At 38.3% G+C, this 12,051-nt stretch overlaps 1 protein-coding gene across 11 annotated transcripts in view; it reads left to right on the top strand.

Moving 5' to 3' along the window:
* Window positions 1-12,051, top strand: part of DNAH14 (dynein axonemal heavy chain 14) — a 361,489-nt gene that overhangs the window by 186,134 nt on the left and 163,304 nt on the right. For all 11 annotated transcript variants that reach the window (XM_032319061.1, XM_032319058.1, XM_032319057.1 and 8 more), the window contains 2 exons: window positions 3,758-3,892; window positions 7,172-7,387. In XM_032319061.1, the coding sequence (XP_032174952.1) occupies window positions 3,758-3,892; window positions 7,172-7,387 (351 nt within the window). The remainder of the gene's footprint in view (window positions 1-3,757; window positions 3,893-7,171; window positions 7,388-12,051) is intronic.

Genomic DNA, 12,051 nt, shown 5'->3' with positions numbered 1-12,051 from the left:
GCATCCTTGAAAAGACAGTCCTAAACAAAGCTTTTGATGACTCTGTTCAGAGGCATGTGGAAATGTCAGTGACTGTAAAGAATTGTCTCCCCAAAATTCCACCCCTCGTTATATACTGTCTTGGTTTCTGGTGAATCGTCCCAGGGCCACTCCATTGACTACTCTAGTTAATCTGACTGCCAGGAGCTGGGACCAAATATATTCAGATTATTTCCTACAGCATTTAGCTAGAGCCTCTCACAGTAGGCTAGAGTCAACCTAAAATATAAATCTCAACCATGTCCATCCAGGTTCTGGCCCCAAACAGCTGAACACACCAGAAGCCATCAGACTCTACCTTTGAAAGCCAGGCAGATTTCTCCTGAAGCTGGTATACTGGTTGTTCCTCTGGGTCTAAAGGATTAATCCAGGTAGAGATAGTTTCTCAGCTGTGTAGATGGTGTCTTGGCCCAGAAGGAGGAAGGGACTAGGGTTATTCTATTATCCATAACAACCCTGGTCAGTGAGTTGAGACTGATCTGACTGCCTCCCAGGGACAAGTGATGTTTCCTTAAATACTGGATTCTAACACTTCAACCACCTCTGAGGTGCAAGTTGCATTTTGGGGGGGGTGGGTTAGGAGACAAGGTAGTGTCTGACTTCTCTTTAAGAAATACAATCCTAAGGGTATACATGGTACCCTTAGAATGAATTTCTTGGTAGTTGTTGGGTTTCCCAAACAGGACTACAGCAGTTCAAGGAATACAGTTCTCAGTTCAGAGTTCAGTTCTAATAATGAGATCTAGTTCTTTTTCTTTTCTTTTTCTTTTTTTTTTTTTTTTTTTTTTTTTTGAGTGACCACTTGAGGACAAGCAGTCTAGTCTGACCTGTTTGCCATACCATGAGCCCGATGACATTTATCTGCTCCAGGAAATGAGTGAGCAATGGAGATAGGAGTGGGGAAGATATGCATCTTGAGCAAGGGTCAAGCGTTTTGACGGGGAGGCCACTCCTGCTGCTTCTGACAGATTTCTCTTAGGGGAATAACAATTAAATCGTGATCAGTCCTATTTGATAGGGGTTGGCAGTCCCAGCAGTCGGCAAAATGAAAGACCTAGGGTTGTTGGGGATACCACATCAGGGCATTTTCTTTTGCGAGGAAGGAAAGAGAATGGGCTAAGACCATGTCAATCCAAGAGAACCCAGGCAGTTGAACCAGAATTAAATTTGAACCCTCCGGACCCCATTTTGGAATGTGTATAATCAGAGTGGCCTGCGATTTTCATCAAGGAACAGAAAGAAACTCCAATGCTCAGGAATGGTCAGGATGAATCCCAAATTCTCAAAAGAGATCTCTATTATCCCCGTCTCTTTTATGCTGATAATTACCCAGGAAGCAGATGAAAGGAAATGGTCTCCTAGGGATGCCCCCATTCAATGACCAACCCTCCCTGGTAAGGTGTGTGGACAAAGAGAAGGGAAGGGGCGTGGAGTCAGGAATGTCTGAGGTCAGTCTTTGAGAAAGCTGTTCCAGTGATCAATCATATCAGCATGGTATGGATGGCAGGAAGCAGAGGAAGCCCATAAAATATCCTGACCATCGGCTCATGGTTAAGAGACTCTTGGCAATAAAAAGTCAGACAGCAAATAATCCAGAAATCCAAATGACACAAATTTGGTCTCACTGATTGGACTAAACAGCAGTTTCGTAGCTTGAAACAGCGTCATTGTCCGTGAGTCACCACTGACAGCCTCAGAAGAGAGGGGGAGCAGGGCTGGTGCAGGATCTGCCAAGAGTATGTGGGCTCATTCGTGCCGCGGGCAGTGGGACTTTTCCCACCATGAGACAGGAACCTGGAGCGTGAGAGTAGTCCCTGCATCCCAAACACATGGCCCCTTACTTTGTGCGTCGGTGACGGAGAACGCGTTGCCATGTGCAGGGTGACGTTGTGTCAGGACTGCGGTCCCAGCAGTCTGGGAAGTCAGGTGTGATCAGCTTGATTCCGGGTCCTCATCATGGGCCCACGAGAAATTCCCACAGATGGTTGGCAGCCCCGACTTGTTTGCACGGTTCCCAGCCCCAGAGAGCGTTATCTTGAATCCTGCAATCTGTAGTTCCCCAAGGGGCAGACCAAAGAGGTAGGCCACTGCCAAAGCCGGAGTCCGAGCTCTTGCCCGGAGCAGAGCTGACCAGTATGCTTCGTGGGGCCGGCCAGCCTCAGGCAGGCTGAGCCACTAGGGGGCGCCACCACGGTGTGAGTGGGATCTTTGCAAGTTGAGGACTTCACTGAACCAGCAGCTTTGCTGGGGAGGTGGGGGTGGGGGTGGCGGGAAGTAATGTTGCTCCCAGGGGACAGTGGCCCCTCTTTCATGTGATGCCATGATGCGGCTGTGGCCACTTAACTGTGTTCTTAAAGTTATCCTTTCCATTTGTCATGCAAGCCTTTTGGACCCCTTCCCACTTTGCCAGTTACAGAATGGGATTATCAGACAGAGAATCACCAGACCCACATGAGGGTAGAGAGATTGAAATGGAAGTGAAAAATATTTTAGCTTTGTCCATATTTGAATTTTAATGTATTTATTTGGTACATTATTAAAAATAATCATTTCTTTAGGCTTTTGCAGTAGTCTAAAAGAGATGGTGAGGGACTTAGCATCTGACTCTTTCCACCTTGTCCCAGTCCATATGGGCTGACATAACAAAATACCATCAGTAGGGAGGTTTAAACAACAGATATTCATTTCTCACAGTTCTGGAGGCTGAGAAGTTTAAGATCAAAGTGCTAGCAGATTTTGGTTTCTGGTAAGAGCTCTCTTCCTGGCTTGCAGATGGTCACCTTCTCACTGTGTCTTCACATAGTAGAGAGATGTTGGATTCTGTTCCCTCTCCCTCTTCCTGTAAGAACACTCATCTCATTGCAGGCCCACCCTCATGACCTCATCTAAACCTAATCACCTATCAGAGGCCTCACTTCTAATATTAATTGTGTTGGGTGTCAGCCTCAACATTTGAGTTTTAGGGAGATGGCAAACATTCACTCTATAACATCAATAGTGATTGGGTTGGGCAGAAGATGGGATCAAGAAAATTTTGTAACAGATGAGGAACTTTGGACATGGGTACCTAGTGGTTTTGTTAACAAATCAGGAAATTAGAGAAGCACCAAGTGTGAGAAGAAGGTATGGATTAGATTATGTTGACTTTGAAGATCATGTGAGACATCCAGGAGCAAGTATCTAGTAGACCACCACTGAGATTGCACTCGGGCACATAGAGCCAAAGACTGGAGAAAATAAACACATCAGGAAGTCATTAGAACTCAGGTCATGGTTAAAGGTATTCAGGTCGATGAGATTGGTAGGGCCCGTGAAGGGAGAAGAGAGAAAAAGAGAAGGATGAATTAGGGAAGACTAACATGGAAATGACATTGAAAACTCAAAAGACAGAAAGAATAGAGAAGAGGAAATGGAGATAAACCATATTACAGAAGCCAATCTTAGAGAAAAGTATAGAAATAAAGGAGAATTGGACAAAGATAAACTGCCAGATGTCAAGAATTGAAAGTTATCCTTTGAATTTTAAAATTGGGAGATTTCTGTGTATTTTGACATTAACCTAGTCAATGAAAATGGAACCCAGGTTATACTAGACTGAACAGTAATTTGAGGGAAGGGTTTGTGGATACAGAGATGTATTTCTAAATAAGAACCTTCAGATTTCAGCTGAACCATCAGTAAACCAAAATTAAACCATAAATCTGCAATTTTGTTTTAGACTTGCATTGGTGTGATGTTAGTAGGCCCAACATGTGGAGGAAAGACAACAGTCAGAAGAATTTTAGAAAGAGCATTAACACTATTACCAGTTGAATACATCCTACCACGGAGAAAAAGGGAATCTATTTCACAGGTAAATACTAAGTAATGTGTTTCTCTGTTTCTACAGATCTTTATGCTTCAGTAACATTTTATGTCTATTTATATAAGTATGTTCTTGTTAAATTTATTGCTAGGAATTTTGAGGTTAGGAATCATTATACTAAATGGGATTATTTTATTTGAACCTCAAACTAGTAATTACTAAAATAAATCTACTGAATTATATATTTATTTTGTATTTCATCACCCTCATGGACTGGTAATTTTAATTGTAATTGTTTTTGTAGGTGATCAATTGAATTATCTTCAAACGAATATAATTTTGTCTCTTGTAGTATTTGTATAATTTATATTCTTATTGCATTGATTAACTTTCTAAAACAGTGTTAACTGTAATAATCTCTTGTTCCTTACTTTATCTGAAATGTAGTTAATATTTCTCCATTTAATATGATATTTGCTCTTTGTGTATGAGAAATATTCTTTCATATGTTGGGAATTTTCTTCCATTCTCATTATACTTCGATTTTGACTTGGAATTTGTGAAGTAATTTTTCAGAATCTATTTTTATATTTTAATTGGTTAATAAGCTATACTGATAGATTTGCTAATGTTAAATTGTCCTTGAATTCGTAGAATAACTTTTTCTTAATATGTATATATATATTTTTTTCAAAATGATTTACATTTTTATTTTTATTTTTTCACAATTTTATTTAAATTCTAGTTAATAGCATAATGATGCTTTCAGTAGAATTCAGTGATTCACCACTTACATACAACACCCAGTGCCCATGATGACACGTGTCCTCTTTGATCCCCCTCCCCCATCTAGCCCAGCCCCACCCAGGACCCTCCATCAGCCCTAAGTCTCTTGTGATTTGTTTTCCTCTCTTCCCCTCTTCTCATATGTTTATGTGTTTTGTTTCTTAAATTCCACATATAAGTGAAATCAGATGGTATTTTTACTCAGTATAAAGCTAGATCCCAGTAAATAATGTATACTTCAGTTACCTCATTTGAAGACTCGGCAGTCTATTCGAAAAGTTTTAGAAAGTCAAGTTCTCAGTTCTGCAGGTTTTTGTTTCAGTTAGTGTGCAGTTTCTTAACATTTTTAGCTCTTTATAGAAATGCAGCTGATTTTTTTGTGTGTTCATGTTGTGCCCTACAAATAGTCTGGCTTATGTATTAGCTCTAGTAGTTGTTTCATAGATTTCTTTGGGATTTTCTATATATAGAATCATGTCATATTTAAATAGAGATACTTTTACGTCTCCCTTTGCAACTTGGGTGCTTTTTATTTATTTTTTTTTCTCACCTAATTACCAGGCTAAGACTTTTAATACAGTGTTTAATAGCAATGGTAAAAATGGAAATTCTTGCCTTGTGCTTGATTTTAGGGAGGCTTTCAGTCTTTTACCATTAAGTAAGAGGTCGTCCATGGGTTTTTCTTCAAATACATACCCAGTAGTGGAATTGCTAGATCATTAATTAACCATCAGAGAGAATTAGGGTCGCTTTCTTTGTAGAAAAAGACCTCTCCTAAAACTCTTCGGTGTTAACAGTGCAAAAATTTAAATAATTGTGCTATAGTTAATGCCTTTAAGAAGCCACACTGGATTCTTTTCAGATTTCAGGGAGAAAAGGAAAAGTAGATATTTCTTTTATTTTTTAAAAGATTTATTTATTTATTCATGAGAGACAGAGAGAGAGAGGCAAAGGGAGAAGCAGGCTCCCCACTGAGCAGGGAGCCTGATGCGGGACTCATCTCAGGACCCCCAGGATCATGACCTGAATCGTCCTTTCAATGTGCTGTTGCATTCAGTTTGCTAGCACTTTCTTGAGGATTTTTTCATCTCTATTCATAAGGCATACTGGTGTGTCATTTTCTTATGGTGTCTTTGTGTGGATTTGATATCAGGATAATAATTCTAGCCTCATAAAATGTGTTAGGAAGTAGTCTCTCCTTTTCCATTTTTTGCAAAAATTTGAGTAAGATTGGTGTTAATTCATTTTCAGGTGTTTGGTAAAACTCATCTGCCATATGATTTTGAACTTTCTTTCTTGAAGATTTTGATTACTCTCTGCTTGTTACAGATCTGTTGGGATTTTCTATTTCTTCTTGAGTCAGTTTTGATAATTTTTGTTATTTCTAGGAATTTACCTGCATCCTATAGATTATATAATTTGGCAAACAGTCATTCATAGTGTTTTCTTATAACCTTTTTAATTTCTGCAAGGCACTAGTAGTGTCCATAGTTTATTTCTGATATTATTTATTTATCTTTTTTAATTTAATAATTATTCCCTTTTTTATTGAGGTATAATTGACATATAGCATCGTATTTTTTCAGGTGTACAACATCTGACATTTATATATATATTATATATATATATATTACTTGACATATATATTGTGAAATGATAGTTACCATATCACTGCACAGAATTAATAAAGTGCTTTGCATCCCCATGACTTATTTATTATATAACTGGAATTTTGAACCTCTTGATTCCTTCCATCTATTTTGGTCCCCTTCCCAATACCTTTCCCCTCTGGTAACCACCAGTATATTCTCTGTATCTAAGTCTTGGGTTTGTTTTGTCTTTTAGATTCCACATATGAGTAGTGTATAGAATTGTTGAACCACTATATTGTATACCTGAAACTAATATAATACTGTATGTTAACTACACTGGAGTTAAAATGAAAAAAAAAGACAATATTAAGTCTTCTGATCCATATATGTATATATTTTCTAGATACAAGTCCCTTATCAGGAACTATGATTTACAAACCCTTTCTTTCTTTTTGTGACTTGTCTTTATTTTCTTGATGGTGTCCTTTGAAACACAAAATTTTTTAACCTTGATGAAATTCAGTCTATTTTTTCTATGTTGTTACAAATAGAAAGATTTTATTCTTCTTTTATTGAGTATTTGATTCCATCATACGTATACACGTGTGTGTGTGTGCCTGTGTGTCTATATACAGCGCATCTTACTTACCTTTTCATCCATCAGTGGACACTGAGATTGCTTCTATGTTTTGGTCAGTGTAAATAATGTTGAAATGAACATAGAGGTGCATAGAACTTTTTGAATTAGTGTTCTTGTTTTCTTCAAATACATACCAAGTAGTGGAATTGCTAGATCATTAATTAACCATCAGAGAGAATTAGGGTCGCTTTCTTTGGAGAGAAAGACCTCTCCTAAAACTCTTTGGTGTTAACAGTGCAAAAATTTAAATAATTGTGCTATAGTTAATACCTTTAAGAAGGATTCTTAAAGGATCTGGATTCTTTTCAGATTTCAGGGAGAAAAGGAAAAGTAGATATTTGTGTTCTAAATCCAAAGTGTATCACTGTTGGTGAACTATATGGACAACTGGATGCTAATACTATGGAATGGTCTGATGGGCTGTTAGCAGCAGCAGTTCGAAATTACGTATATCTCAACACTGCAAGGAGCTCAAAGAAAGACAGTGATTTCGGACTGAGATCAAGAATCTCAGATGCATCTAATGTGAGTTAATATGGAACAGTTACTTTTATTTGACTACTGTAGATTCTGTTGTTGTTTAAAGATTGATATTTAAGCATTATTAGGCACTTAGCAGTATAAAAGAAAACTTAAAAAGTATTATGATCAGTTTTAAAAAGGAGAAAAATTAAAAGCTATTTTAAAAAAAACAGAAAATATGACACTGCTTTAAAATGATTGGCAAACAATAAAATGAAAGAGACTGGCTTTTAAAGTAACCCAGAGTTGGGTAGGTGTTAAGTGGAGGACGGTCTAGTGATTCTGTCACGACCAGTGTACCTTACAAATTAACAAGGTATGAAAACACTTCGCTGGAAAGGTGAAAAAGTTTTTGATACAAAATTCATCACAAAATCAACACAAATAGCAAACAAAACTTTGAATGTTAAATTCTCATTAGTTATAAGTAGAAATTACTGGTAAATTTCATTAGCCAAAATATATTAACAGAAGAATGGCATTTAGGAACCAAACAGATAAGCGAAGTTGGTTTTTTTCTTAAAGTTTTTATTTAAATTCCAGTCAGTGAACATGCTGTATAGTATTAGTTTCAAGTGTACAATATAGTGATTCAGCAGTTCCATCCCTCACCAGGTGCTCATCACGACAGGTGCACTTTTAATGCCCTTTCCCTATTTCAGCTGCCCCCAAACCAACTCCCCTCTGGTGACCATCCGTGTGTTCTCCAGAGGTAAAGGTCTGTTTCTTGGCTTGTCTCTTTCTCTCTCTCTTCTCCCCACCACCTGCTTTTGCTTATTCGTTTCTTAAATTCCACATATGAGTAATGTATAGAATTGTTGAACCCCCACTATATTGTATACCTGAAACTAATATAACACTGTATGTTAATACACTGGAATTAAAATGAAAAAATATAAAGTCTTCTAGTCCATATTTATGTATATATTTTTCGAGATGCAAGTCCCTTATCAGGGACTATGATTTATACACTCTTTCATTTTGTGACTTGTCTTTGTTTTCTTGATGGTATCCTTTGAGACACAAAAGTTTTAGCCTTGATGAAGTTCAGTCTGTTTTTTCCTTTGTCACTTGTTTTTTTATATCATATCTGAAGAAAGCTTTGTAAAATCAAAGTCAAAAAGCTTTCTTCTATGGGGCACCTGGGTGGCTCAGTCATTAACCATCTGCCTTCAGCTCAGGTCATGATCCCAGCGTCCTGGGATAGAGCCCCATATGAGGCTCCCTGCTCGGCAGGAAGCCTGCTTCTCCCTCTCCCACTCCCCCTGCTTATATTCCCTCTCTCACTGTGTCTCTCTCTGTCAAATAAATAAATAAAATCTTTAAAAAAAATCTTTCTTCTATGTTTTTTTGTAAGAGCTTTGTGGTTTTCACTTTTATATTTAGGTCTTATAGTCTATTTTGGGTTGATTTTTGTGTTCAGTATAAGGGAGGGATCCCAATTCATTCTTTTGCTTCTGAATATCCAAGTATTCCAGAACTATTTGTGGAAAAGACCATTCTTTCTCACGTTGAATTGTCTCATCACTCTTGTCAAAATCAACTGACGGTAAATGTTGGGATTTCCTTCTAGATTCAATTCTGTTCCCTTCATCTTACATCTCTCCTTATGCAAATGCCACACTTGTTGACTAGAGCTTTGCACTAAGTTTTGAAATAGAAAGCTCAAGTAGTTTTTAAGATCTTGACAACTGATTCTAAAATGTATCTGGAGGAACCAAGGTCCCTGATATTCCTGAATAAAAAAACCAGGGGAAGAGTCTCGTGGTGAGATCTGCCAGATGTCAAGAATTATTACAGAATTAAGGTACAACAGTGTGCTGCTGGTGCAGAAAAGGATGGCAGTTCTGAACTATTATGTCCCTATGATGTAATGTAAAAATGTGTAGAGAAAACAACAGAATTTTGTAGAGAAATTGATAAATCACATCTAGTATATTTTACTGCATCTTTCTCAGTAATTGATAGGAAAGGAATATGGTAAAGTGGCTGTGACTAAATTCTTTTTTTAAAGATTTTATTTATGTATTTGACAGAGAGAGATCACAAGGAGGCAGAGAGGCAGGCAGAGAGAGAGAGGAAGAAGCAGGCTCCCTGCTGAGCAGAGAACCCGATTCAGGACTCGATCTCAGGACCCTGGGATCATGACCTGAGCCGAAGGCACAGGCTTAACCACTGAGCCACCCAGGCGCCCCTAAATCCTTTATACTAATTATCACCAGTTAGAAATGGAAATAGGAAAAATTCAGCTAACAATGGCAAAAATCTATCTAAAATATATTGGAATAAATGTAAAAGAAAGGAATTTGTCATGGGGGTGGCAGGGGGGAAGCAGGAATATCTATATGCAATCGGCAAAAATTGAGTAAATGGAAGAGATACTGTATTCCTGCATGGAAAGACTTCTGTCCTAAAAATGCCAATCTAGACCAAGCTGATATATGAACATAATATCTTTCCAAGCAAAATCCCACTTTAAAAAACTCAAATTAAATGACTTTAAAGTTCATTAGGAAGTATAAACATTCCAAGAGTTCAAAGAAAATCTGGGCAGAAAACCAGAGTGCTTTATATTTCTAAAATGTTCCATATTAATTTTAGAACAAATCCATACTGTAACCGAACAGTGGAGTATAATATACAGTGACCATACTTAAAAATGCTGTATTGTATATTCAGAAGTTGATAAGAGAGTAGGTCTTCAGAGTTCTCACAAGAAAGAAATGTTTACCTATGCGTGGTGATAGATGTTAAGTAGACTTACTGTGGCGATCGTTTCACAATCTATACAAATATTCGTTATATTGCATACCTGAGACTAGTGTAATGTTGAGCGCTGGGTATATTTCAGGAAAAGAAATAAAAAGATAACACTTTCCAAAACCTGAATAAAAACCCTGGAATGTACTAATACAGAAAGGGAACCAGACAGAGTCCAGAAATATATTCAGACGTATGTGAATTTAATATACAACTGAAGTAATATTTCTAACCAGCAGGAAAAGCATTCTTTACTGAATTCACTGTTTATATAGTTTGCTATTTTCTGATGTGAAAACTGTAGAAAGACACTTAACTCATTCCCTACCCAGAAATAAAATTCCAGCGGTGCCTTAGTGGCTCAGTCAGTTAAGCATCTGCCTTCAGCTCAGGTCATGATCTCAGGGTCCTGGGACCAAGCCCCCCACATCCAGCTCCCTGCTCAGTGGGGAGCCTGCTTCTCCTCTCCCTCTGCTCCTCCCCCTGTTCATATGCACTTTCTCTCTCTCTCTCTCTCTCTGTCAAATACATTTTTAAAAAAGAAAGAAAATTCCAGATGAAATAGTCAACTAAATATAAAAATAAAATTATAAAAACATAATATTTAGGGGCATATTTTTAGAGTTAGGAAGACCTTAACTAAAGCTGGGAACCCAAAAATCATAAACAGAAGATAAAAATTTTTTTCTGTAAATACAAAAAATTGTTTTTTTTTTTTCTAAGAGTTACAATAAACATCATTAAAGCAAATCGTAGTCTGGAAGAAAATCTTTCTAGCATCTTCGAGGAATTAGTGGCCCTGCTGTAGATGAGGGCTGTAAGAAACAGACGCAAACAAGAAGGGATGGAACAACTAGGGGAACCAGGCGGGCTAAGGGTAGAACGTTGTTGGAGCACAGGAAAATTATCGACAGAGGAAAGACGCTCAGCCTAAGTCTTAGTCAAAAACTAAAAATCTTAACAATGAGAGCAGCACAGTTTTTCTCCTCAAGTTTTGAAAACGTAAGAATATGCGTAACTAAAACATTGCATGTTCATGAAGATATGGAGAAATAAACATTCCTACATCTTATTGGTGGAAGTATTTTTTTCCTAAAGATTTTATTTATTTATTTATTTGACAGACATGATCACAAGTAGGCAGAGAGGCAGGCAGAGAGAGAAGGAAGCAGGCTCCCTGCTGAGCAGAGAGCCCAATGCGGGGCTTGATCCCACGATCTGGGACCATGACCTTGGGACCATGACCTTGGGACCATGACCCGAGCCAAAGGCAGAGGCTTTAACCCACTGAGCCACCCTGGTGCCCCTGGTGGAAGTATTATTATCACAGACTTTGAAAAAGAGATCCAGTAAAATTTATTAAAGATTAAAATCCAGATAATATTTGACCCACAATCCCACATTTTTTAAAAACCGAGGGAAAGAAAAGCAGTAGAGCATAATGACTTATGTGCGGGACTGGTAAATGCAGACTTCTGCAATAGAAATAGTCATTCAAAATAACCTTGTACTTGGTCCTCTCCCCATGAGCCTTGAGAACCAGAAGTGGCCGGTTACTGTCTGTTGGGCCGCAAGGCCCTGGCTCAGACGTGCGGCTAACTCCTATGTACAGTCTTTGTCTCTCTCTGTTCTGTTGAGTCCCTCTGCGCCCAGGGCATGGCTCCCATGTTTGGTGGGCTTCCTCTCGTCTTGCGGGCAGAGAGAGCCAGTGCTACTCAGCTGATGATATGGGACTCAGATCTGCTGAGGAGATTAATAATAAAGTCCTCCAGATAATTAAGACTTAACTGTATGCGTAGATCAGAATTTCTTGGGATTAGTGTGAGAACAACCTGTATTTGTGTCACCTGGGGAATGTCATTACAGATGGGGCTTCCTGGCCTCCACTGCCAACCTGTTCAGTCAGA

This window comes from Mustela erminea, chromosome 17, assembly GCF_009829155.1.
Source record: "Mustela erminea isolate mMusErm1 chromosome 17, mMusErm1.Pri, whole genome shotgun sequence".
Classification (NCBI taxonomy): domain Eukaryota; kingdom Metazoa; phylum Chordata; class Mammalia; order Carnivora; family Mustelidae; genus Mustela; species Mustela erminea.
Note: the sequence above shows the minus strand (reverse complement) of the source record. Positions and strands in the feature narration are given on the sequence as shown.